The 27,312-nt window shown below is 31.8% G+C and overlaps 1 protein-coding gene across 6 annotated transcripts; it reads left to right on the top strand.

Annotated features, from left to right (window-relative positions):
* Window positions 1–27,312, top strand: LOC148601527 (uncharacterized). 6 transcript variants are annotated; one of them, XM_088555034.1, is made up of 15 exons: window positions 1–107; window positions 6,639–6,685; window positions 7,695–7,780; window positions 14,305–14,401; window positions 14,673–14,739; window positions 17,458–17,560; window positions 18,011–18,119; window positions 18,812–18,873; window positions 19,989–20,152; window positions 20,676–20,729; window positions 21,792–21,819; window positions 23,623–23,642; window positions 24,488–24,597; window positions 25,660–25,681; window positions 26,700–27,312. In XM_088555034.1, exons 5-15 carry the CDS (start codon window positions 14,697–14,699, stop codon window positions 27,041–27,043), a joined length of 1,059 nt encoding a protein of 352 aa, XP_088411160.1. In that variant the 5' UTR covers window positions 1–107; window positions 6,639–6,685; window positions 7,695–7,780; window positions 14,305–14,401; window positions 14,673–14,696; the 3' UTR covers window positions 27,044–27,312. The 6 variants fall into 6 exon arrangements, with proteins under 6 accessions (XP_088411160.1, XP_088411156.1, XP_088411157.1 ...); XM_088555030.1 differs by having other exon boundaries at window positions 14,653–14,739; XM_088555031.1 differs by having other exon boundaries at window positions 7,691–7,780; window positions 14,653–14,739.

The following is a 27,312-nucleotide window of genomic DNA, read 5'->3' as shown; positions in this document are numbered from 1 at the left end:
TTTAAAACATTCATCCAAGTAAAACTTGAATTTACTTTTCACCTGGACCTTATACTTGTATGATTTTCCTTTATTGGATAATATATATGAATTAATTTCCCTCATAGGTAAGTTACAAGATCTCTTATGAATGAACTATAACGTACCAAATGCAACAACAACCTGTAACCTTTTATTTTATCAACTACTAGCATGTCACAACTCACCATTTCATCAAGTCGAGTTTTTTTTTCTGAATTCAAATTAATGGTAACATATTTATTTAATAACATAATTTATCATTAATCTGGGGATAACCAAACCGTTAAGTTGTAAATGAATTAAATAAATGTGTGTAATTTTTGCCGATTATTTGGTTACCAGTTAACTTTAATTAAACAAATTATTTGAAAAAGGTAGATACTTTTGTGATCCACAAATTTGAAAGAACTATGCTCTAGCACTAGCAAGCATAAACTGGTGGGGTCTTAATAATACGAAAAGTGCTGGTACGTCATTTTGTACATTGAACATTTCAGTCGAATTGTTCAATGTAAAAGTGTAATATATGACATTAGGAGACCAAAACTACATTAATTTACGTCATGCGTTCAAGATCGATTTAACACAAGAGTAAACACTTCAAATCTATTGGAATTATATTTAGTAGGATAGGAGAAGTTGCACCGAAATATAATACGGCTAAATCTGGTATCATTTTTTAAAGGAAAATCATTCTACTTTCAAATTAGAATTGTCGTACAAACGTATTGTGATCGCAACTTTTAAAATTTTGCGCCCTGTTTACCTTCACAAATACAGGCTGTTAAAAAGTCAATTTTGATTATGAAAACATGAAAAAAAATGTTAATGATCTCAGTGTGTTTCAAGGTAAGCATTAAGGATTACATGAGGCTGTAATTTTAAAGTAAATATTGACATGCAGAAAATATTGACGTAGTTTTGGCAGACCGTATTTTTTGTGGTAATTTTAAGCCTATTTTCATCAATTGTATGAAACTCATAAACTGGGTTTAAATGTATAGATTTTGTAACCAGGTACCTTCTGAATTAACTCTCAATTTTGAGTAATGGTAAGAAGTATTTTTAATAGGGTTTGTAAGGCTCGTTCTAGTTTCAGTTTTCCTTCCAGAATTTTAGATGTAGAACATATTGAAATCCAAAGGCCGGTCTGCATTTTATTGCCCACTTCCGGGAAATGAAAACGCTGTGTCAGTATGCAAAATCTTCTATATCTATGCTTTTCTTAACATTTCTATTCAATAGAAGTAGATATTTGTCATGTTTTATCAGTATTTTTTCACAAAAATATATTTTGCTTTTAACATTGAACTCAGTGCTATGTTAATGACGAATCTCTATGCATTTGAATTGGAGATGAGGACCCATTCTCATAAAATTACGGAGTCACGAGACTTACATACCCTATTAGTAAACAAAAAGGTCATTATCGGTGGTACAAGCTACCTTATAAATGCGGAATTTCACGTATTCCGTGTACAATCTAATGTATATTGTGGCCAGTCAATAACTAGTACGCTTAGTCAAAATTACACTCTTGTGTTGCTGCATCCTGCTAATGATATGTACTGATATGTGCTGTTTATTCTGATCGGTTATTTTTGTTTAGTTTGCAAGAAATCTTCGACAGACTTTTGTATTGTGTTCTTATTAGATATCCGCTTATTTTTTAGTGACATTTCTAAGACTTAGACCAAATCTAAGTGTGATACGTTTCATTTCCGGATTATAATTTTCTTTCAAACTTTCGACATCTAGTACTAAGACTAGTATATTTGAGAGATGATTTTAATGAAGGTTGAAAAAAAATCTTTATCAATAACACATTTAGGCATATAAAAAAGAGAGGGTTGGATCAGTGATTTAGCTAAATAAGAAATCATAAGCATGCCAAAACATTTGAAAAGAAGTACATATGCTGAACAAATGGGAATGTTTGTTTCTTACTTATATAAGAAGGCACACTGAAAGATTGCGATTGTATTAATTGTATCGATCCGATAAAACATTTCGACTTCGAATTCATAAAAAGCGTATCAAGTTTCATACGGAGCTCCAATTAATTCGTAATATCTGACTCATTACGGTACTATGTCGGTGGTCTAAGAAAAAGAAATGATGCTATTCTCAAATTAGGGCTAAATGATATTATGTACTGCCAATTTTTATTTGCAATTATAACTGTATAATATACCATAATTCCGAATCTCATTTTAAAATCTATAAAGAAACAAGGAGTCTTGGCAAGGACTTGAAATATCCTCTCTTTTCCGTCAAGATATTCTTAAAACTTGCCAGGCTTCAAATCAAAAGCTATCCCAGTATCCAGTATCCAGTCACAAACTGTATATTCAGAAAAGGTCTGCATGAAGGGTACGGGTTTACCTGCCAGAATGTTCAATACTTTTACTCGCTTCAAAATTTACGACAGCTTAAATCTGCTAAGAACCTATTCTTTCGACACATGGGTACTATTACAAAAGTGTTCAAAGTCAATGGCCAAAAAGCTATTCAAACAGAAAAAAACTTGTTGCTGACACAAATAATCAAACTGGTCATAAAAAAAGGTGTCTTGGAGGTGCAGTTTTTGTGGCATATTCATGACCTTTCAAAAACCTGGTACTGCTGTAAAATACAATGAAAGTCTTTTTGTTACTTTCATTTGGCTTGCACTGGCATGTTTAAGAATATCGGCGGTATGGCGTAAAAAAAAAAAACAAAAAAACTAAGACTTAATCAATTAGGATACAATAATGCACTGTTTCGTTATGCAATAAAATCAACTTTGGCTAATAAGGAAGTGTTGTTTCTGCTATTTTCTTTGAACTGCGTTTATTGCATTATTGGCATTATCTTTTTTAAAATAATACATACATTCCGTTTCTCAACAAACTGATAGTTTTCGTTGTAGTCAGGACAAGAAGAAATAATAAATAGGTTAAGTGGTGTTCGTGTAAACAACTGGGGACACGTTGTTCTACTATTAAAGTATAAGTCCGGAAAAGTCAACTAAATAATTAACAAGCGCTAGGAATTCCACTCTTTCTTGTATTTAATCCAATGTTCTAAATATATCGTTTATTATGATGTTATATAGATGGTACAACATTTTACAAATAACATAAGTAACGCTCGATGTCGCAAGAGCGGAGCATTATAGTAAGCTAACTGAAGATACAAAAGGTGCAGAGAATCTAACACACCAACAACTCCTCCCACAAATTATAAATAAAACATTAAAAATTCTAATTTGGACCAATGGCTAACTTTTTCTAAACCAAAATATTTACTTGTCGATAGCAATTAATTAAATCAGTGTAATGTTCAACGGGGGGTAGTGTCATAAAATGTTATCAAAATAAAACTATAGATCTTTATCCTGCGATGCTGGGATCAATCAACAGATGGTCGTGAGAAAGTCTGTACATACAACTGTTAACATTAAATTTAATCCTGATCTATCTAATTACCATTTACTTTTTACTGACCCATAATTAACCCAATACATAACATGTTTACCTCAAATTTTGTCAAGAACTGAGGTGGTTATGTAAAATGTAGGCCTACTAAACAATTTTGTTTAGTATCATATAATTGTTTTTGCAAATATACGAAATATTCACATACTGGACCACATGGGAACTTGTTTTTGAATTAATGGAGAAATGACTCTTTCTAAACTGCTTTTTATAGAAAATTCGATATTTTACTGCAAATGTTAGATATTAAAAATAATTTCAACATGTGTTTGTTCAATATTTACTTTCTAGTTTTTACATTTCGATACCTTAAAGGTCATGGTCGGCCTTTCATTTTGGGCTGCTAAAATTTAAAGGTTTTAGGTATGTTTACCAAAAACTGCTGCGAACAGCACTATTTGCTAGGTTTTTTTTTAATTTAGCTATTGATTCTTGTATGGGATGGAATTTGAGCTGATCTGGTGTAAAAAGTTTGGAAGTTTTCGCACCAGCAAAGGAAAGTAAGCCATACAAAAATGATACAACGTTTTTTTCTTAAAAATCATGATTGACCTTTGACCCCATTTTGTTAGAGACGTGACCACAATCAATGTGTACGACATCGCTATATTGCGACAGAGCTTGAAACTTTTCAGAATGAAAAACGTTCAAACAAGTAAAAAAAAAAAGGACATGGGTTACCTTGCATGTCGACAAGTCTTGCTTATATGAAGAAGACCAGCCTTGGATCCTGCTTATCTTATGAATACACTTTTGATGACGATGATTGAGGTATTTATTTGAATTTAAGGTATAAATTAAAACGTTCAACATTCATACATACAGATACAAATATATATTTCAGTAACTTGTAAAACAGGTAAATAACTCGAGACGCTGACTCAATTTAAACCGTATGTTTATTTTTGATCAGTGTTGCATGTGCTCTTTTTTTAACTCAAACGACACTGATGACTATTTCTTCCGCATTTTTGTCAAATTTGTCATATTCCTTTATTTAGATAAAGTTATTTGTATTCGACTTTAAAAGTTTAAACAAACGACAACTGGAAGAAGCTTAAAGTGTCAATGATAATGATGACGATGGGGTAATGGAATAATATAGGTACTTCACTGAGCGATGCTGGCTCAGAAAATACCAATAGAGTGAGTAGAGCAGATACTCCGACACTGCTAGATCGTATAAAGTTAGATATATTTATTCGAATGAGGATCAAACACATCCCTCCTGTCATTGAAGATACAGTAAAGCTGCATGAACGTGACATAAATTAAAATGAACCCACACAATAAATTGACACTTTTCAATGCATTCAATTATTTTTAATTATCATGATTAATTCATTTTCTACCATGATTCCGATGCTGTTTAAGGTTTGACTTATTATTTATAACTATAGTTTTTATTCATATGATTTTCCTGACTCCGCCTTATTAATAAAAAACATAATCTTCTGTAGGAAATCCAAAGGCGAAGAAAAGGAAGAAGGTAGATATTGCGAAATTGATGAAACAAGATATGGAAGAAATGAGATTTGTCACAATGGAGAAAAAGAGGATGAAAACTAAAAATGAACACAAGGAAAAAAACGACAAAAAATGAACGAAATAAAGAAATGAAGCAACATCAAGAGGATTAACAATTTATCGCCACTCTTATGGGTTGCAAATGAGCTTTATTAAAGCACAGCAATTTACTGTATCGTATGAACATTTGAACTATCAAACCATAAATGTAATGATGCATGTTACGAGACATGCAAATATTTTTATAATACATAATGTTCATTTTGTCTAAATAAATGCAATCCAATTTAATTGTTCATTGGCAAATTCTTGAAAGAAAAACGAACAGCTTTAGTGTCATTTTCACCCGAATGTCATTTAAAGCAGTATCTTAATTCTTCCTCGTTTTCCATTTCAATCCAGCTACCCATTATTAATCGAACACGAACAAATCTCCAGATAAAGCCATGGCAAAGAGTGAGGATTCCCTGAAAAATATTTGTCATGATGTTTCCCGTTTGCCCGACATTTACATTTGTTAATGTATAATTTCGGTCAACAACAACTTGAAATTTAATCGAGTAGATCGGAGCATTTCCGGTTATAGTAGTCGCTATGGTGTTCTATTGGGGCACTGATTGGGGTGTGGCTACTATCTATTGCTTCGTTGAATTGAGGAAATTCTAACCATCTTTTACATTTCTGAGTGACTGTCCTTTTGGAAATATGTACTTAGGTTGGATCCTTCATCGATTGCACTTATTACTTCATTTAAAATCTGCGGTGCCTCTTGCTATCCAAAATAAATATCCAAATGTTCGTTGCAAGACGCTATAGTGTCATCATCACCACACGTTTTCCACCAGGTTATGGATCTCTTAACCCTTTCTTTTCCAATCACAGGTTTCAGTTGATCACAACAAGATTAAAGGTTGTTTGTGACATTTGTTTGTTTTTTGACACTCAGCGATGTCATTCATGAGATGCATTGCAAGGTTTTACCTCTTAGACAAATTTACCAATACAAAAAAGGGCATTTGTCTCCGATCATCTTTGGCGAAGATGCAAATGATTTGCCGACCTTTGAGTACACAGGCAAAATTCCAAAATTCATGAAGATATACTCAATTGTTTATAATTCTTTATCTAGCGACCGTTGTTTACAAGCACGGGAAATATTGTGCAACGGCCAATCTGAAATATATATAATGTGTAAACAAAGCGTTTATATGAATCACTTATTTCATGTATTAGCCGATTGCTTCACTTTATTTCGGTCTTATGAAATATAATATGTAAATGCAAAGCTACTCGGAAGTTATTGTGTCCAACATCAACTATCATCGGTATGGCTATGTTAGTATCGATTTCAATAGGGGTATTGTATTACTTCTTCACTGTAATCCATTCAATTGTTTCAACAAATGTGTAAATCGTTTGCATTTTGAGGATCGAATTTCTACACAATTGTTTTTCTTTCTTATTGATGTTTTAATCTAAAACTTTCTAAGTAACAGTTTAAAATTCAAGCTATTAATGAACAAAAACGCACGCCTATAAAACCTGCAATTCATTTTAAACTTATTTGATGGTATTGTACATAATAAGACTCAATTATCAATTTGTTTGTAGAAATACAGTTTTCTTTATTTGGTCAAGATTGACGAGTTTCCTCTTCGGTGAGTTGCAAACATCGTAAATTTGAGCTCTCTTTATTTCAGTTTGAAATAGTTTTAATGAATTTTTTATTTGACCTACAGAAAGATAAGGAGAACGGCACTTTTATTGAACATTCGCAATAAAACTCTTTATAACAGCATAATACACATTATTACATTTCGTATTTCATAGTTTCCATTTCTGTCACAATGAATATACATATTTCAAATTGTGACGTCCGAAGAGAATGTCAATCAGTGGGAGATTCTCAAATCTTTCACAGAGAAATCTAATAAAACAATTATGTCAGCTTGGTACATGCAATATGATCTCGGCAATGGGCCTCGGTCATTTTCTGCTTTAAGTGTGCCATAAAACATGTTATTACCTAATTATAAGGTTTTATCTTGTTTATCAAATATACACATATTTTTCTCTATTTTCAAAATTTATTCAGGACAGGGCGATCTATTGTACTGTCGATGTACTATTGCACGGTGCACTGACACCATTATGACCTTTATCTAAGCCTTTTGATGGGTTGAACTTTTTTAAGCGCTTCATTGAATTGGAATTTACACACAAACAACTCGTGTGTAAAAACGTAGATGTGACTCTCGTCTGCCAATTCGTAAACATGGAGCGGTCAATTTCCTATTCCTGGTCGAATGGTTGACTCTTTGACATATGCCCTATTTCCATTCTTTATTACATCTCATAGACAAATTAGGTAATAAAACAGTTATTAAATGGGTTGGATGCAATAGACCAGAACATTTGTCCTTTGGTTCCCGTTGGCATCGTGCAATAGAACACTTGATCATTCTCGGTACCTCAGGACAAATATTATGGTCTATTGCATCCAACCCATTTAATAACTGTATAATATCGCATCTACTGAGCTGCCATATTTGTATATGATTGAATTTTCATAAAAAAGAAATGGCATCTGCTTGAAGACTTTCAATATCTTTTGGTATTAGTAAATTTGATAAACGATATAATGCTTTTTTGTATATTGCAAGATAGGCAGTGTGAACATTAATATGATGTTTAAGTAGCAAACCTAAGAACCATGCAGTGGGTGATTTATCGATGTCGGACTTATATGAAATGTATGTATATAGTAAAACAATTTATAGTAAAGTACAAAATAATCTGACTGGTTTAGTTCTGTCAACCACAGCAACAAAAATTCTTAATTTTTGACAATTTGAAATATACGAAAATAGACCATGTTCAGACCCGTTTTACCAAGAGGAGAGAGAAGATATTATCCAATTGTATAGCAGGACCTCCCCACTGAAACATATCAAAAATAAAAATATGTATCCTATCTTTGTTTTTTGATCATCTGAAATCACCCCCATAAAGACTTTTCTTCTTAACGCTTTTCATACTAACATTGTCCAGACCATAACGTTTTTGTCTTTTGATCTAGACTTCTTATATTTGGTATGTTTGTATATCCTCTCAGGGTGGAGTGTCGCGTAGTAGAGTGAGTTACCTTTGACCTTGACCTTTTACCTGTCAAGGTCAGATTACATACAAATGTTGGCAAAATACTACATAATTTTGTCTGTTCCATTACTTTTTGGTCTTTTTACTTAGATATCTGACCTTTGGCATTTAAGTATATCACATCAAGGTAGAGTTTAATGTTCTAGATAGGATGACTTTTGACCTTGACCTTTGACTCAAATGACACAAAATATTGGCCAAATACCATACAAAATTTTGTCCGGGCTGTAATTTTTTTTGTCTTTTTACTTAGACATATGATATTTGGTATTGGGTAGTATTTTCTCAGGGCGAGGCGTCACGTACTAGAGTGGTTGACATTTGAGCTTGACGTTTGACCTCATGGTCAAATTACATACCAACTTTTGACTTAGTGTTAATCAGGACAGATGTCATATGACAGAATCTAAATTGTTTTGATTAATTTCTGTATATTGAGAAAATTCAATTAGAACCACAAATAATATTTCTTGTTTTTGTTAATCTTCTCTTGACATTATATCCCATTTCCACTTTTGAGCTCATGTTTTACTGAAATGCACATCTTCTTATCAAAATGTCCCAGGATTACATTCTTTTGATTTCCGCTAGAATCTTGGTTCGGTTCCTATGATTACTCTTATACACATGAACATATAGATTCTTTTTTATAGACCATTTCAAAATGTTTTATAATTTTGTTGTTTAAACATAATGTAACAATACTGTGACTTACTCAACATGGAATTTGATGCCATAAATTTAGATACGAACAAGTGGAAAATCAGCATTTATATATATATCATAGAAATATTATAAACGGATAACTAGGGCTCAAGAGAGCCTGAATCGCTCACCTGGTTTACCATTTGCTTATTATAAAACCTGGACAATAAGATAGGCTTAAAATTAACTGAATAGTCAAATGCAGTAAATGCTTTTAATAGCATTTTATGATCTGAACCAGAACTTTGCTGAAGGCTTTTTGAATTATTTTTTATTCTTCTGACCCATATGTTCCATTTTTAAGTAGTCATATATTTTTTGATACACTTAAGAACTTATATGCTTTATTTCCATTAAATGATCTTAAATGGTTTTTATAGAAGACGATTTTCAAAATTGTACATGTGAAAAAAAATTAAGAATTGTTTTAGTAGCTACAATTCCTACATTAGTAGACGAATCGGTTCGAAAATGTCGGCATTGGTTGGTCTTATCATGCTGAACAATATAACCCCGCAAAAATTTTGCTAAAGGCGACAAAATGTGCAAAAAATGCCTTATGACCCCTATGTTCTTTTTTTAGTAACGGCGACCATGTTTTTTTTTCACGGATTAAACGTTCAGGCAGTCATATTGTGTTGGATAACCAAAGGAAAAATATGCCAACTTTCATTGAATTATGTACAATGGTTTAAGAGAAAGAAATTTACGAAGTTGCACATGTAAAAACTGGCAAAAACTGTATCGGTACTATTAATCCTGAATCAAGTGATAAATCGTTTTGAAAATTTCGGCAAAGTCTGTCTCATAAAGCTGAATGGTAATACTCTGTAAGAATTTGTTAAGGGCAACAACCTTTGAGTTGTTTGCAGAAATAGTCGTCTGATCCCTATGATCTATTTTTAGTAACAGGGTTATTTTTTATTTAAGAATACCAACAGTTATTTTGTGTGGAATACCCTACGGAACAATTATCCAAATTTTCATTGAATTCTGTAAAGAATATTTCAAAGTTGTACATACGAAGAATGCCAAAAATACTGTTTTATGGGTCATAACTACATCAGTTGTCAATATCGTTCTCAGAATTTCGACATAGGTCTGTCTCTTGATGCTGAACAATATTATCCCCTGCCAGAATTTCGCTAAAGGCAACGGTTTTTGAGTTATTTAAAAAATGCATTTAGACTCCTATGTTCTATTTTTAGTATCGGCGCCTATGTTTTTGCACGGGTCATAAATCCAAACGGTCATTTTGTTCACAATTATCTAGAGAATAAGAATTTCGAAAATTTGTCGAAGACGACGGATGCTAAGAGAAGACATAAGCTACGTGGCCTTTGGCCAGATGAGCTAAGAATAACACATGTTTGTTTACTGGCCTGTTACCCTACATCTATTACTTGAAGATGTCTAGAAATTATGAGTGAACCAAACATGGGAACCTAAAATTACACATTTCATTTTGTCGTGGCATTTAAGAATGAATTGCATAATTGTGAAATACGAACTATTTTTATACAATATAGTCAACAAGTTTACAGATCAGAAGTAAATTTTAAAACAGTCAATGAAATATAAAACATAGGTTGCAGATAATACCATTCGTTTGGATGCTGATTGACCATCCTTGATGCGTCAGTATATAACTTCAGTTGTATGATCCCTCCTTTATATTGATTGAGATACATGTATGATGCCAGAAGTACTAAATTATGATTAAACTTTGTGACGGTGAAAAAACTACGTTAACATTTAAAGAAGTTTGTGAAATCGGTTTACCTTGGTGCTAAAGCTTTTCTGCGAGGAATCAATTGTGTTAAATAAAATCTGACACTTTATTTCAAATACGAGCAAAACAGACCAGTTGTAAATGTTGACACCGTAGGAAGGAGCTTCGGAAATATCACAATCTAGGAATGGGAAATAAACAATAGGAAATCGAAATTGAGCCGTTTTTTTGTACATGTAAGACGTAAGGGTAATATTTGTACCATAATCATACTGAAATAAATTTGAATAGATTTCGGAAACCATTTTATGTGTGATAATTTATTTCTCATTTTAGGAAACGAGCACAAGAAATGGCTAAAAATTTTTACATACATGTGATAAACACATTATAAAGAATTATGTACATTTTCCGCTTTAACAACTCTGTTAAGACATTTTGGTTTAGCCTTAATTCTTAGGTATCAGAAATGAATTACAACTGATACCTGGTCAGTCAATAGATCTTAGGAATCACAACCAGGTTCACTACGAATTTGACTATCTTTGGATTAAGAAGTTGATAAAGAACTATTGGAAAATCTACGTGTATGTTTATGTCTGTGTTCCAACCTAGTTGAATAGGGGAAAATATATAAAGGAATACGTCAAAGAAGACAAAAAACTTGAAGTTTTGGTAAAACATCACGATTTAGTACTTTTGGTATCATACCTCATTAAATATAAAAAAGTAAGTTAATATAACTGAAGTTATATGCTGATGCATCAAGGATAGTGAATTAACTGACAGGCAAAAGTGAACTATCTGCAACCTGTATTTTACTTTTCATTGACTATGTTAAAGTTTACTTTTTATGTATGGGAAATAACAATAGAATTTAGAGAACATATATATGACAGAATGATGTGTGAAATATTATTACTGCTACTGGAGTTACGAACAATCAAGTGATAAAGAGCAATTGATTCCTTACATTTATGACATAATATGAGGTGAAATACTGCATGAAATGAGTCATTAACTTAAGCCAAAATTTGTATGTCATTTGACCATCAGGTCAAAGGTCAAGTACAAAAGTCACACACCTTGAAACAGGACGCTCTGCCTTGAGGTTCATACGTTTAATGTAGTTTAAGTCATGACTCGGCTAGTTTGGTATCATAAATGCGCTTCTGCTTGTTGCTTCTTCAAATACAACCATAATTTCGCTTTGAATTGAACAATGACCGACCTTAAAAAAAACAAAACAAAACAAAACAAAACAAAAGTAAATGTTTCTTTTTATTTCAAGTCTTTTGAACAAAATGAATATAAACGGTATACTGTCTTCTATACTTATTTCGACCCCGTGACAGGTATATATAATAAATGTGTTTTACGCAATTTAACCTTGTAGAACTATGCTAAACAAAATCCCAGTCTCTCGCTCTTTGAGGGCACCAGAGAAAGACACATATGACTTTTTAGGTGTCGAGCTGATACAAGATTTTTCTTTTATTAACTTCCAGGTTACCTGTAATATTGTTTTTTTTATTAATAGTTACACTTAATTATTTCATTACGGTTTTCCAGTTGTCCTATAAATACAGCTAAAAATTCCAATAACTTAAAATAGTAGCCAATTAGTTATAGTTTGATATTCAAATTAAAGACACCTATACAGCAACGCGACACCCCTGTCACACTGCCAAGCTTGGAAAATGAACGTGAACAGATCGATAACAACTAAGTAAAGTATATGAATTTCCTATCAACTAACTGACATTTTCAACCAAGTGGGGTTGTTGACTCTTTGACATATTCACCATACCTATTCTCGTCATATGAGAAGAAATGATAAATTTAAGCTTGCGATAAAAAAAACTGCAGTTATAAGTCACTGTACCTTTCGTCTTTACAAATGTAGCAGAGTGATTTTTTTTTGGTTATCTATATTAAATCTTATTTCAATGTAATTATTCAATACTATTGTTTTTGATCGTATATATGAATGAAGAGTAACAGTTTAGCTATTCGTCTTCCGAAAATTCTAGTACATGTAGTACTTATGAATATTCATGAATTCTTTTTTTTTAAGTTCGAATCATGTCAATATTGTACGTGAAGATTCTCTTGATAATAGTACAGCACCTCGTCCTTTATAATGCATAACGATTTAAATGGAGACAATGATGTGACATTTTCAGAAGTCTAAATATGACGCCTTTTACTTAAAGTATAGTCCTAAGCATTTAAAAAGTCAAAAAAGAAAAATTGTCAAAGTTTACGGGTGTATTCTATTTTTTACGAACAATTATGTTAAAACTGCTGAAAAGATGAAATTAAAATTTAGCTTCTGAATTTTAATAAATTTATGTCGAGAAAAATATTGAATTGTCGAACTTTTCTGCTGAAAAGTATGGCAAAAAGTTTAAAAAAGACCTAAAGTAACCTAATTCAATTTGTAAATATAGCAATATTTCAGCTACAAAATGCATTTGGCAATTTTCGCACAATAAGGCAAATGAGACCGCTTGTGGAAACGATTCCATGGCATTTAAAGAAATACATTACTATTCATTCACTATGCACTCGGGTACTTAATACTTTGCACACGGCTACTCGATTCTTTTACCATTCATCAATTTTCTTTTCTGGAGTTTAAACATATCAAAATGTATACCTATGTATTTAATTTGAAATATTAAAATATAAATGGCCAATATGAATACTCGATATAAAAATCATATTTTAGTCGTTAAGTAAAGCAAAATTCCATCGTTAAACGAACTTTTTTGTTTCTGTTTTCTCTCTGTTGAATACAAAAATAGTGTAAAATGCGTTCACTTGGTGTCAGTATAATGTGCTTGCTTGCACACACTACATTTGTTCATATTCGATTTCTCGTACATTTATTTTCTCAACCAAAACCATAGAGTAATGTTGGTAAGGCATAAGGTAGATAATATCTATTGACAGGGGCATTCTTTTCTTGTAAAGTCATACAGACATACATATTTTCAATTAACTAAAAGTGTTTAAAACGATGCAAAAATTTGTTCAGGTTATTTTGATAGAATTCTTGGAATCGATATAAGGTAAAATTATAAACATAAATTGTAAGAAAGCATCTTTCAATGGGATAATTGGCGAAAAATGTTCTACAGAAATGTATTGGGAATTTCGTTTTTTTTTAATATTATAAGAAAAGGAGCCCGGTGACCCCACGTTTCTTTTATGATATTAAAAAGTGTCAGATAAGTGTGTTTATACTAATTTATAAGAAGCTTTACTTACCACCTTACTAATAGTAACGAAAAGTGATAATTCATTTCAATACAGAATAAAAATAAAATGTTGTAAAAAATGGCTTTTTGTAAGGCATAGTTATCTTGAAATCAAGTTCGATGAACCATGTATTTTACGTTTAAACTCTAAAGAATGTTGATTCATGATAATTTTTAGAAAAAAAACTAGGAAATTATATATGCTAGAAATATTTGGTATAATTCGATTTTCGAATATAATTTCCCTACTTTCAAACTTGCACCGATAGAACTTCTGAACATAAATATCTCTACGTCCTTTAGTTTATTTTGTTTAGATTTTTTTTATTTAACAATATTATAGATATTTAATATTGAAAGAGATTGATTCAATATTTGCGTTTATATATATATATATATATATATGCTTTTGTAGAATAACTTTGATCGAGGTTACCTCCGATTACTTAGGATTTAACCGACATTTGCCATGGCTGCATGGCGAAGGTCTTTGAGCTTGGAAGGACGTATACGTAAATAAATTGTAAATTTTTCCTACAATTTATTTGGATAAGTTGAAACCATGAACGAGTGTTTTATTCAAACAAAGTTGAAAAAAAATATAAAAGAATAATAAATGAATAAAAAATAATCTGTAATGAACTAAACATTTTCCCCTACCCCCCCCAAAAAAAAACAATTCGTACACAAAAACGACAATGAAAATAGAAGAAAACAAAAAATAAAAAATACGTATTCTATGTCCTTATTTTTCAATTTAAAGCGGCTACTACTTTGATACAGAACACACCAGATGCATATAATGAAATGACATATGTTTTCAAGAAGAGGATGTTTCAGAAAAGCAAATGTAAGTGTTAAATTCATTGTTTATTCCATGTAAGTTTTTTTATATCATATAAAGTTAAAATGACATTTCATTTTTTACACCTGTACTTCAAACCACAATGCTGCCTTAAAAGTTTTAGTATATGAATAAATGGCATTTTGTGTTTGATAGTAATCAAAGTTCATGTCAGGTTAGCCCGCTAGGGTGAGCCCTGATATTAACTACGATGAAGTCACTACCTGAAGCAAAATGTCTTTTCTTCCTTTATCGATAATTTTCTATTTATAAAAGAAAATGATGCTCGTTTTCTGAAATATGTTAAGGATATTACCCAATAGGGAGTATTTTGTCGAATGATCACTAATCGTCATGAGTTGTGATACGGTCCAGTCAAAACTCAGCAAGTGCTACAGTTGATGTACTAGGGAAGATTGGCATACCACAAGATTAATTTGTTAACATCTGTTGTGCATTATTATCAGGATTATTTTAAGGATGATACAAATTCTACGGTGATTTCTCTTGAAAATAGATTCACTACCGTGTATGTTGTAGGAATTACTCGAAATCCAAAGGATGACAAACATTGTCAGTTATCAGGTTAGCATCCGTGTCCTATGTTTTGTTTTAATATAGTACTTTATAGCAATGAGTTTACACGACAAGATTAACATCAGCTACATAACTCGTAAGTGCATCATTGTGTTTCAACATTTTTTTTCTTTAGCGTGAGAACTTTTGTTTTTACAAATTTGGCTGTCCTTGCAACATTGTAAAACGTAATTGAATGGCCTCCCAAAAAGGGGATCGCGTGTAATTACAAAGCGCATGTTTACTGCAAACTGACAGATATCATGTATCAAGTCAGTTTGCCGAACCATGCATTATAAGCAAGTACACATCAAAAGAATTTTGCTCAAATTACTGATAATAAATGAAATATCCTTCTAATCACGAGGAACATATATATACTAATAGTTACTTTCAATCTTGATACTGACACTATCAAATTGAATATCTCGACAAGCGCGTGAGACCGAATTGAAAAATTTCATCTGATATTGTCAGTATCAAAAGTAGCTATTACTCTGTATACCAGAATTTCTTTTTATGACATTTTTTAAAACTTTTTTGAACTTAGCCTACTTTTGTAGTGTAAAACATGGCATTATTAGTGCGTGACGTCATTTTCATTCAAATGTAAAGAAGATATATTGACGATACAATCGGACAAAGTCCTCTGCTTTTCTAGAAACACCCGCCGAGTTGCTCATAAAAAGTCAAGTCCGGGGTAGACAAACGAGGAATGGAAAACTAGGACCCGTTGAAAAAATCAGTTTTCATGGTGCAGATGGATACACCATAACGATCCACGAGTTCATGATGACGACCATAAAACTTCTGTAGTGATGACTTCAATCTTGAAGCAACATAACCCTGTTCCAGAAGCCTATTTGTTAGAGGTCTAGCGCGATATAAAAAGTCTGCGTAGTTTCGGCAAGCTCTAGCATAACGTATGAGTTGTGATATGAACACTCCATATGCAGGTGTTGAAGGGATGTTGCCACATATGAAAGGAAAGTTGACAATTCTGAATGAAAAGTCATCACGTTTGTCGTAAAGTTTGGTCAATAGTTTACCTTTATCATCGATTTCTATGTGTCGGTCAAAATATGAGTCTGACCTTACAGTGTCTGTAGTATGCTTTATCTCAAGTTCTTTGGGGTAGATGCGATGTATCAAATACCCGAAATTAGGATTGTTTAAAGATAATGCGTCATCGATATAGCGGAAACTGAGATTAAAGGATCTAGCCAAATGATATTCTTTCTTTAGGATCAAATCAGCTATAAAGTCAGCCTCATAAGAGTAAAGGAATAGGTCAGCAAGTAAAGGAGCACAATTTGTTCCCACTGGAATGCCGACCGTTTGTTGAAAAAAACACGTCCACCACACCACATTGGAAGATGATTTGGAATTATTTCTTACAAAGTATGAGGAATCTCTACCAAGAACTATACATTTGTATCAAGGTGTACTATCTTTTTTTGAAAAAAAAACAGCGATGCATAATGTTTTTAAGTCCAGATTTTAACTGAGTATGGGAAATAGAAGTATACAGTATTGAAAAATCACAATCAACGTCCTTGGTAGAGAGACCAAAAGAGGATATCACAGATTTATGGTTTTCCACAATCTCTTCGTTGGAGAGTGTGGTAGCAGTATAGGTCTTATCACTGCAATTATTTTCTACGTCTACCTCTGACAATAAACAATTGATGTAAAACATTTTGCAGACAAAAACAATGTTGTTTTGGGCTTTGTCTGCTGGTACGATAACATATTTGTCATGTATAGTAGACAATGTTTTTGCTACATCGGGGTCTTTGAAAACTGATGTAGCTTTGACACTCATTGACCTACTTAAAACTTTCATTCGTTTCAAAATTAAAGACCTCACAATGAGTAAATTCTTCAGTGAGCTTTCCTGATTTTTTTAAATTTTAAACTTCTGAAGTAGAAATGAATACAAATCAAAACAGTTTCCGGTTTCAGTACCCCAACCCCTCTAAAAATTCATTATATTTCCCTTTTAAACAAGCGTAAATTATTTATATTCTGTTATGCAAGAATAAATTGGTATATAAAAATATTGTTATGATTGAATCAAGTTGAACATGAACAAATGCCGTTATTAAATGAACTACTATGTGTCAACTATTAGTATATATTTTGCAGGGGTTCTAAAATATGTGATATTGGAAAGTGGGAATGTCTACATTTATGACAAGGAGGATAGCAGGACTTTTTCTGACAAGTTCTCCCTCACAGGCTATTCATAGTAAATCGAATATTGTTTTGATATGCTTTTTAAGATCGTGCATTTAGGAAATAAAAAAATAATAAATAAATGAAAAAAGCAGATAAATACAAAAAATACTAATGATATATATGGCGAATTTCGATATGTTGTACACGTGTTTAAAGAAATAACATATCATCAGGAGCATTAAAATAAAAGGAATATATAAATCTAAAAATCAATTGTATAAAAGAAAAACTTAAAACCAACACTATCGAAATAGTAAGACAAATCAATCATCGAGAGGTTCTACCATATGCAATACAAGGAATGAAGTCTCTGGAACCGTAGATTACCTAACGACATAAGAAACGTATACGCTTATATGTGACTTTAACTTTGAATTTAACTAAATTAATTAATGAATATCAATCAATATTCGACAAAGTAAAAATAATGTCAATTAAGTTAAGGAAATATTTTTTATAGCGTAGAACAATGTGAAAAAAGAGGCAAGACATTGGCAATTATAGTAGACAGCCGAATTGATCATCTGAAGAAAAAATGGTTTGCTACCACAAACAACAGCAATCTTTTAGTAAGTATTTCTTATCCTAATTTTAAATTTAATTTTAGTTTCTATTTATTTTTTACATACTTAGAACATGTGTCTTCTAATAACAAGCAATGTAGAATACTTGAATACTTGAAAACATATTAAAATTCATGATTGATTGATTGATTGTTGGGGTTTAACGTCCGAGCAGCAATATTTCAGCTGTATTCAGACGATGAACATGAAACGGATGATGAAATGAACATGAAATGATGATGAAATGATAAACGAAAATGAAAATGAAAAAAAAAACATTCATGCAAATCACTGCCAGTGGACTACAAAAAAACGTTGAACACATTTTGGACACACCTATGTATACAACCGGAGAACGAATTATAACTATTTAAGATTAAAATACCATAATTTTTATTCGAGTTAAAACAATCCAAAATTTGTCCTGTATAAAAGGCTGATAACATGGAACTTCAACCAAGGCAGGGATGCATGAATATATCACTATTTGTTTCATTTTGCGAACTGTATATGCATTTATTAAAAATTTCTATAATTTCATAAGTTCGCAAAAAAAAAATAATAACAATAAATAAATAAATAAAAAAAAAAAATGAAATAAAATAAAATATAAAAAAAAAATCAGGTATTTCTCTTGACAAATTTAAAAACAAAATACAATCATTTTTCTTCTCTGAATGTCTTTGTTTTTTTTTCAGAGACTTAAAGAATCTCTTCAATATGAGATAAAAATTGCAAATGATGATTTGTATAAAGACATGTAAGTACTTAGGGTTATATCCCAACATATACAGGATTCATCTAGCGATTGATGTGCCAGAAGACTTATAAGAGCAGATACCATACAATGTATATTATAAGATGATCATTTTTTTTGTTGCTACTCAGTTGAATAAAGCAAATGAACATACATGGTTCGATTGATCACCATTATGCATTCAACATAATAAATTGTATTTATAGAATAAATGCATGATGAATATTGCTATTATATGTCTAAGTGTATCATAATCAGTGAAACACTCCTAATATATATGGGATATGGTCTTTTTTCTTACACAATATATGAAAAGGTCTACATATTTAAAACAAAAACAAAATATATGGAAAAGTAGGGTTCCAGAATCCAACAACGGCATCCCCTATCAAATAAGTATTGTAATGTCCTCCTCCTCAGCATAAATCCAGTAAAAGAACATGTATGATTATGTTACTATTCAATTATATTTTTTACTACATTGGTTAGACTGGAGTTGATTCTGGGGTTCAGATATGAACTGTTCAGGAATTAGGAATCAAAAATTGTGCGGAATGCAGCATTCTTCTTGGTGTATGGACGGACAATAACCTGAAAACAAGTAAATGAATCTTTTTGAAATAGTACCAACAGGAGTCATACGAATGAAGGAAGGAAGGACAGAATTAATTTTGATGATTGTGACCACCCAATTTTAAGGGCAATTAAGGGCAAATGTTTGTATCCATACTTGCCCTTACTTTGCAGGGTTCTACCTCTACGGTTGCTTCACGTTGTAGCTTGCGAAGTACTTCATCTAAACATATGCCACTGAATAGTCAATTGGAAAAGATTTTTTAATTGATCGTGTTTTACTGCCAAAGAAAATTAAATCATATTTATTAACATGACCTCGACGACTGTTTAATTTTCTATAAACATGTTCAGGTATCGGCTCTGTATGGGTAATACATATGCGCATCAGCAGTGTAAGCATAGTAATATGCCATTCAGGTATAGCTGCCGCCAATAAACCGGTATATAGTAATACATGCAAAATCAATTTGGACTGTATATTAGTACATAAATTAGTAAGAAGTCGTTATTCGTTATTATTAGTATTTCTTATTTACATTAAGAAAAGCGATTAGCCATTCAGAATGCGTGCACTTACGTGAATCACGATGTAGATCTCAAATGATTCCAGTCGAGCCCAGCCGAAGAAGTGAGCCTCAGGAATTGCAAGGTGGTACAAATCTAGAAGTTTCGTCGAATAATTATCGTGATTTGACTGGACCTGAAGGTAATTGTTTAACCTATGACCTTTTTCATGTCAATAGATTGCTTGACTTCTTCTTAAAATTTCAGTATTGCGTTGTTTTTTTTGTTTTGAGTGTTCGTATTTGTTCAAATACATTTATTGTCAGCTCGAGATCGATACAAACTTGCCGTTTTAGTGAGTTCTTCCCAAGTCCTTTTATGTTACATTTAATACATGCCGTCGTTGTTTGGTGAAATTCCCCCTTGATCTGTGCCATCGTTGTGTCACCCAGGTCTGATTAATTAAAAGTTCAAGAACATTCAAACATTCAGGACATACCACACAAGTATCAAAATTCAGAGAATAACTACATACTAAATCTATATTAGCCACTTGCAATAAAGACTGAATTCATTGGAAGATTTATGCCACTATCCGATCTGCATTTTGTATCCGTATAGAATAATATTATGTTACGTCTATTATCAAAACCAATCCCGAGATATGACAATCCTTACTTTAAGTAATACATACAGTTTAATCAAAATATACATTTATATCTAAGGTACTGTGATTATGAGAGATGCAGGATATGCCACCATAAATGAGGATCAAGAGGGTGAGTCAGATCAAATGTTTCTAAAAACCTATGTCTAATAATAAACATATATATACTTCCTACATAGTACAGGCCTCTATGACATGACGGTAGGTTGATCCAGAAGTTAATTTAACATTCGTGGACACTTACCCACGATCCATGTATTTTTTGTCATTTGAACTGCACTATAGTTTCTGACCACTATTTTCAACTTCAATTAACAAATTCATGGTGAATACTTAAATGGATTAAAAATAACGTTTATTTTCAATGAATCATTTCTAGTTGTTGTAATGGGATCAAGGGCATATTTAATATATATATATATAAGGGTATGAAAAATTCCCAGCGATGATGTTAGAACTGTCAAATTTGTGAAGCAAATTTTTGTCGTTCCCTCCGCGGGACTCGAACTCGTACCGCTGTGACATCTATGGCAACACCGCCTGCACTAAGTCCAGCGCCCTAGACCACTCGGCCAGCTAGGCTATATAAAAATATAGCTTTCGCAGGCCGGGTGATTCCTCCTCGTAGGATTAATCTAGGGCTGGAAATTAGTACACGATGTATGGTAGTACGGGACAGTTCATCTAGGTGTTATTATGTAGGATAGAGGATCAAATAATGATGCATGTCACAACAAATCAATATTATACAACGTCTCAGAATGTGACGACTCAATTCACTACACTGCTCCATCGAATCAAATTGATACAGGGAAGATAACTTATACAACTTATACAAAGGTCTGAAAAATTCCCAACGATGTTAGAACTGCCAAATTTGGAAAGCAAATTTTTTGTCTTTCCCTCCGCGGGACTCGAACTCGTACCGCTGTGACATCTTTCAGACCCTTCTATAAGTTTACGTTATCTTCCCTGTACCAATTAGATCCGATGGAGCAGTGTAGTGAATAGAGTCGTCACATTCTGAGACGTTGTATATATATATATATATATATATATATATATATATATATATATATATATATATATATATATATATATATATATATATATATATTAAAAAGTACCAACATATCAGTACATCTACATACATATGTCTGCTTTGTATATACAGAAGATACATATCTCTATCCAGAACCTGGGTAAGACTGGAGCACTTATTACTTATTTATTTTTAAGATTATTTACTTTCCAATATACTAAATTCATTATATGAGCTTATAACTTTTGCCAATATTAACGCACATAACTAATTTATATAAAACAGTACTACATTTTAATAACCTGTAAGAAGTTTGCTTATCACAACTGCTTATCTCTAAATTCAGGATTTTTAATTCATTCAATCGAATGCTATAATTTTATTTATTCCTCATATAATAAAAGTGTATCAATACAGTCTCTGAAAAGATTAAATATTTGACTGATCGATGACCTATGATAAAAAATCAATGAACGGTGACCGACCTAATCGCGATTTTGTTATGTAAAATGGCGGATGATGGGTTTATGTAAATTTCAGAAGTTTGATCGGATCGAATCAAATTTCTTTTGAGCTTTAAATAATAAATCGAAATTTTAGTAAAAAATAGTAAAATAAAATACACATAAATTCATTAATGCCGACTTTATATAAGTTAGTAAATGTGTGTAAAAATGGAAAACAAAACAAACCGATCCGTAAAATATATAAACCGATCATCGGTCACGTGATGAAAAAATGAAGAGATTTATCAGTTTGACAGATCGGAAATCGAACAACGATATCCCAATTTCAGTTGCACGGATTGATTCAGCTACTGTAACTCTTTACTTATTTATTTTGAAGATCTACATAATTTTTTAGCACATTATTATTTGTTTATTGGAAAAAGAATTGCACGTGCGGAGATGGAATTGGTAAAAAAAGTAGTGTTTTGCAGGAACTTGTCTTGGAATGGGTAACATTTCTCATTTCAACTACAAAATATGAAAATAAATATTTTGTTGATTGTGCTCACAAAACGTTATATCTTGAAATGTTATACTATTATCAAGATCACAAAGTTCTGTAGAAGTTTATAAATCTTCGAAAAAATGTTTTAAAAATAATTTTTCGAAACATTGAAATTATTCTACTGGAGATCTTTTTGTATATTTATCGCGAATTTTGGGAAATATTTTCATAATTTCATCTCAATAAACAGAGAACATTCTAATTTGGGCTTAATGCTATTTTAATTTCATATATTTAAATGTATGTTTAATTCTTGGAAGGGCTCTTTACATATTCAAGTTTATGACAATGACAGGTGACATAAACACATTTAACTATCTAAAGAAGTCAACTAGGCACAATAAAACATGCTTTCTTATTTTGTACTTTCAAATAACTTGAAAAGACCTAGCTTTGATATGTAGCCTAACCACATTATTTTTTTTCTTTATGCACATCAACAATTCAAACAGTGCAGACAATTGAATTGAACTATTTAATATCAAAGTTGCATCACACCTAATGGAAAAGGTTTATGTCTGCTAAGATGCAATTCAGAAAATATTTCGTATGCAAAATAGAAAAGCAAGTGCAGTTGCAAAATTGAAACATTTTGAAAATGATTTTATACGAATTTATTTTCGAAAGTCCTTAAAGCTCAAACGTACTACAGTGAACGAGCTTTTGGATAACAAAACAATGAAGTAAAAAGAAAAGAAAACAATTAAACTTCGTCAAATTACCAAGCGATTGATAACTGACGAAAACGAAAAGTTTGAGCATCGACGTCGGTGATGGAATGCTTGAAACCCTAATTTGTAATGATTGACAAGAGGTCTGTGATTTGAATGAACTTTAAAATCTAAATTTTATAGATGTTATATAGTTACAACAATCATCAATAAGATATGACGAACAAAATAACGTATTTAATCATAAACCTTTTTGTATTGCATGTATGATACAACAGTTCTGACGACGAAGAGAATGGTTAGTATTGTCGAAACTAACAATTGTCTTCCAGATATAATGATCAGAAAGAACGCAAATATATTTAAAATTAACTTCGTGCATTATAACTGTGATACATTCAGTTTTATCCATAAAACAACAGATGGACACTAAACGATAGTTGATCAGTAAAGACAATGAAATACAAAATAGGAGAAATCTAAAAGGAATTCAATATTACAAATAAAAGAACAAAAGAACAGTGCACAAAAAAAAAAAATTCACAGCACGATAATCACCACGAGCTACCCAAAGGAATCACAACACAAGTAGAAATTACGATTAAGCATAACACAAATTTTTAACGAAAACAAATATAACTTAATTTCCGACAATTTCCTATATGTCAATAGTTCTGATATAATTTAAAATGCGTAGCATTGATTATTGAGGCAGAGTTAAAGACTTTGCATATGAAATAAAAGGTCTTCTCACACAATTTTTTGTAATAGTCATGCAACATCCCTATAGCATTAAACAGAAATCAACATCATAAGACATAGCAATTTAGATCATTGTTGTAAATTTTAACAAAGGAATAGTACTGTGTCGGTTTAGTATTAAAATTCATCATCATCAAAATGAAAATTATATTATCATTAATTACTTTAATTTTGTAAAAATAATTTTTCATAGAAGCTTTGAGTTATTTTTTAATGATACATTTGTACATGGTTTCATTATTTATTCTATAAGATGGTTAAATGAAATCTCAATATGACCAGAATGGTCTGTCTGTCTGTCATCATCATTGTCTTCATTATCCTCAATGTCTTATGGAAATAGCATATAAAACATCTAACAGTATCTTTTTTCTGTATAAGGAGATCAAGAGTCCAGGATAATAGTTAGTTCACCAACTTCAACCTTCAACATCAATGGAGAGATCAGATATAAAATCAATGGAAGTGATTCAAGCAGTGGATATGCAGCTGTAAGTTTCATTTGGCCATGAATTATATAAATAAAATAACTTGTACTGTAGACGTTGATGACCTTTCTGCTTCTGCTTCTGCTTCGTCATCCTTATGTATAAACTTTACTGATATTTGACTTGGATGCATGCCGACATAACGTATGTTCTTAAATTTACGGATGCTTTCAGGAATAATAGCTTTTGTTTCAAAATGATTACAAATGAAGAAATTGTTGCCCAAATTACCCGATCATTCTATACATTGTTAACCGTGTTTTATTTCCGTTATTTTGCGGTAAGAGTTATAACGCGAAAATTAGACTGTTTTTCTTCGAACAACATAATAATATGATTTCGGTGATGATCGCGAATTTGAAACTGCGCGAATATAAATTTATTACGGAAACCGCGAAAAAAAAAAAGACAGCGCGAAAATTGCCCGATTTATAATAGGGACTTTAGGTTTCGCGTGTGGACAATATATGCAAGGGAGGAACTTTTACCTCTCACGAAACGTAATTTTCGATATAGACTATTTCTAATATATGAAAATGCACTAGGCTTAATCTGATTTTAAAGTATTAAGAAGTCGTCTTTGTAAGAATCATGCAAAATCTGAAAAATGTGATACACCCCAAAAAGGCTACATATTTTTATTTTTGTAATTAAGTTGTTTTATGGGTCTTTACTATGAAATGTGTAATTATTCATTCAAATCTGCCTGCTCTTAAGAGATAATCGACATTGAAAATACAGTAGATTCTGTTGTATTTGAGCGCCATTTACATAGTTATCTCCTTTAATTTTGAAATCTACATGCATTCTATATAATTTTTATCTCCTAAGAGCACGGGTTACATGAAAAACCACATGTTTATTTAAACAAAATATCAAAAATAAAAATATGTAGGATTTTTACCCATGAATTAAATTTTGCATTATCCTTAGCTGGAGTGCTACTTTAAAATTCTGGAAGTAAAAGTTGTCTTTAACTTTTATATCAAATGAGAAACTAATTTTTGTAGGAATTAAATAATCCAAATCAAATTCTTTCTCACGTTTTTATTTTATTTTTACTAGGCTGATAATGCTTATTCAAAGAGTAAGTAACTATTACTAAGGTATTTACGATACATGGGTATATACGTCATAGAGAGCTCCACCGCAACGTGATTGTACGTGAAAGAGAAATCAAGTGAACCATGATCCGAGCGGAAATACAAAAAATATATTATAAGGATAAAGACTAAAAAGGACAAACACACAAACAACAAAGAACATGAACTAACAAAAAATAACACGTACAAAGAAACAAAAGTAAATAAGCAACCTGAACTCCACTAAAAGAGGAAGCATATACCAAGTGAGTCCTTTGCTCTTCTAGAAATATCAGCCGAGTTGCTCATAAAATGTCATGTCCGAGGCAGACCAAAGAAGAAAGAACAACTATTACACGATGAACAAATCTGTTCTCATGGTATAGATGGAAGCACCATAATGATCCATGAGTTCATGATGCCGACCATAAAACTTCACTATTAATGCAATCCTGTTCCATAAGTCTATTACACGATGAACAAATCTGTTCTCATGGTATAGATGGAAGCACCATAATGATCCATGAGTTCATGATGCCGACCATAAAACTTCAGTATTAATGCAATCCTGTTCCATAAGTCTAATTGTAGGAAATCTAGCACGGCACAAAAAGTCCGCGTACTTACGGAAAGCCATGGCATTACGTATGAATTGTGACTTATCTTAAAAAAGGAACGAAACCGTCCCTGTTACCTCAGTGTTTTTTAGGGTGTAAAACGAAAAAAAAAACCAAAAAAAAAAAAAAAAACCAAAAAAAAAAAAAAAAAAAAAACACAAAAAAAAACATTTTAGTACAATTTTTGTTCATTTAATGGATCAACTCATGACCCCAAGTACCTGTGCCTACATCCTTCTTCCTGTGAGATTCATTCAAACTTGCTTTTTATTACCTGGTGACCGATTAAGTTCCGCTGTGATAAAATGTACTAAAACAGAAAATAAAGATGCTGCTACAAAGAAACTATATGCTAGAGTAAATTCTCCCGATGTAAATGGTGATATTCGATTTTGTGATAATCTAGCAAATGATGGTTCTCCAAGAGAAGACTTTCAGCAAGATGTTGTAGCTGAAGGTGGACATTATATCCACGCAAATATGGACACATGCTATGTTGAAACAAGATCTGGATCCCGTAAATCTCTTTCCAAATGTGAAGAAAATACCGGTTCTCCAACAACAGTGAACTGTAAAAGGGAAGATCAAAATATTTCTCATACTAACAGTTGTGATTCAACTGAGACAGAACGTTCCGTTTCTCAAATAGAAACGACAAACAAACCACACAACTGTTTGTCACGGTGTAGCTCAAACAGCAGCCTGTCCAGCAACCAGGAGGTAGATGATAAATGGAATCCGCCAATTTAAATCGACATGTAATATACACGTAGAATGAAGAAACACAGTCATTATCTTTAAAATGAGGTTCATTTAATGAATATCGTTCCATCATTTATATTTTTGTCTTATATTGAAAATTTTTCTCAGTTCCACACACTTTACAACGGGATGCAGTTAGTTCACCATATCCTAAATAAAAAACAATACAGACTTAAAGCAAATACGATTATTTTCATTTGAATCGTCTGACAAACCATGGGGTGCGTTACTTGCAAATAATAAATGATATCCTATCA

The sequence above is a fragment of the Perna viridis genome, chromosome 12 (genome assembly GCF_037379345.1).
Source record: "Perna viridis isolate PV_CMFRI_1.1 ecotype Kerala chromosome 12, ASM3737934v1, whole genome shotgun sequence".
Lineage (NCBI taxonomy): Eukaryota > Metazoa > Mollusca > Bivalvia > Mytilida > Mytilidae > Perna > Perna viridis.
Note: the sequence above shows the minus strand (reverse complement) of the source record. Positions and strands in the feature narration are given on the sequence as shown.

Bases quoted from the DNA above. Each gene is read 5' to 3' on its own strand.
- LOC148601527 (XM_088555030.1), top strand. From the start codon at position 14,359: ATGGCTGCATGGCGAAGGTCTTTGAGCTTGGAAGGACGTATAC. The intron at 14,402-14,652 runs GTAAATAAATTG...TTCAATTTAAAG, and splicing joins GAGCTTGGAAGGACGTATAC to CGGCTACTACTTTGATACAG. The intron at 20,153-20,675 runs GTAATTGTTTAA...TTTATATCTAAG, and splicing joins TGATTTGACTGGACCTGAAG to GTACTGTGATTATGAGAGAT.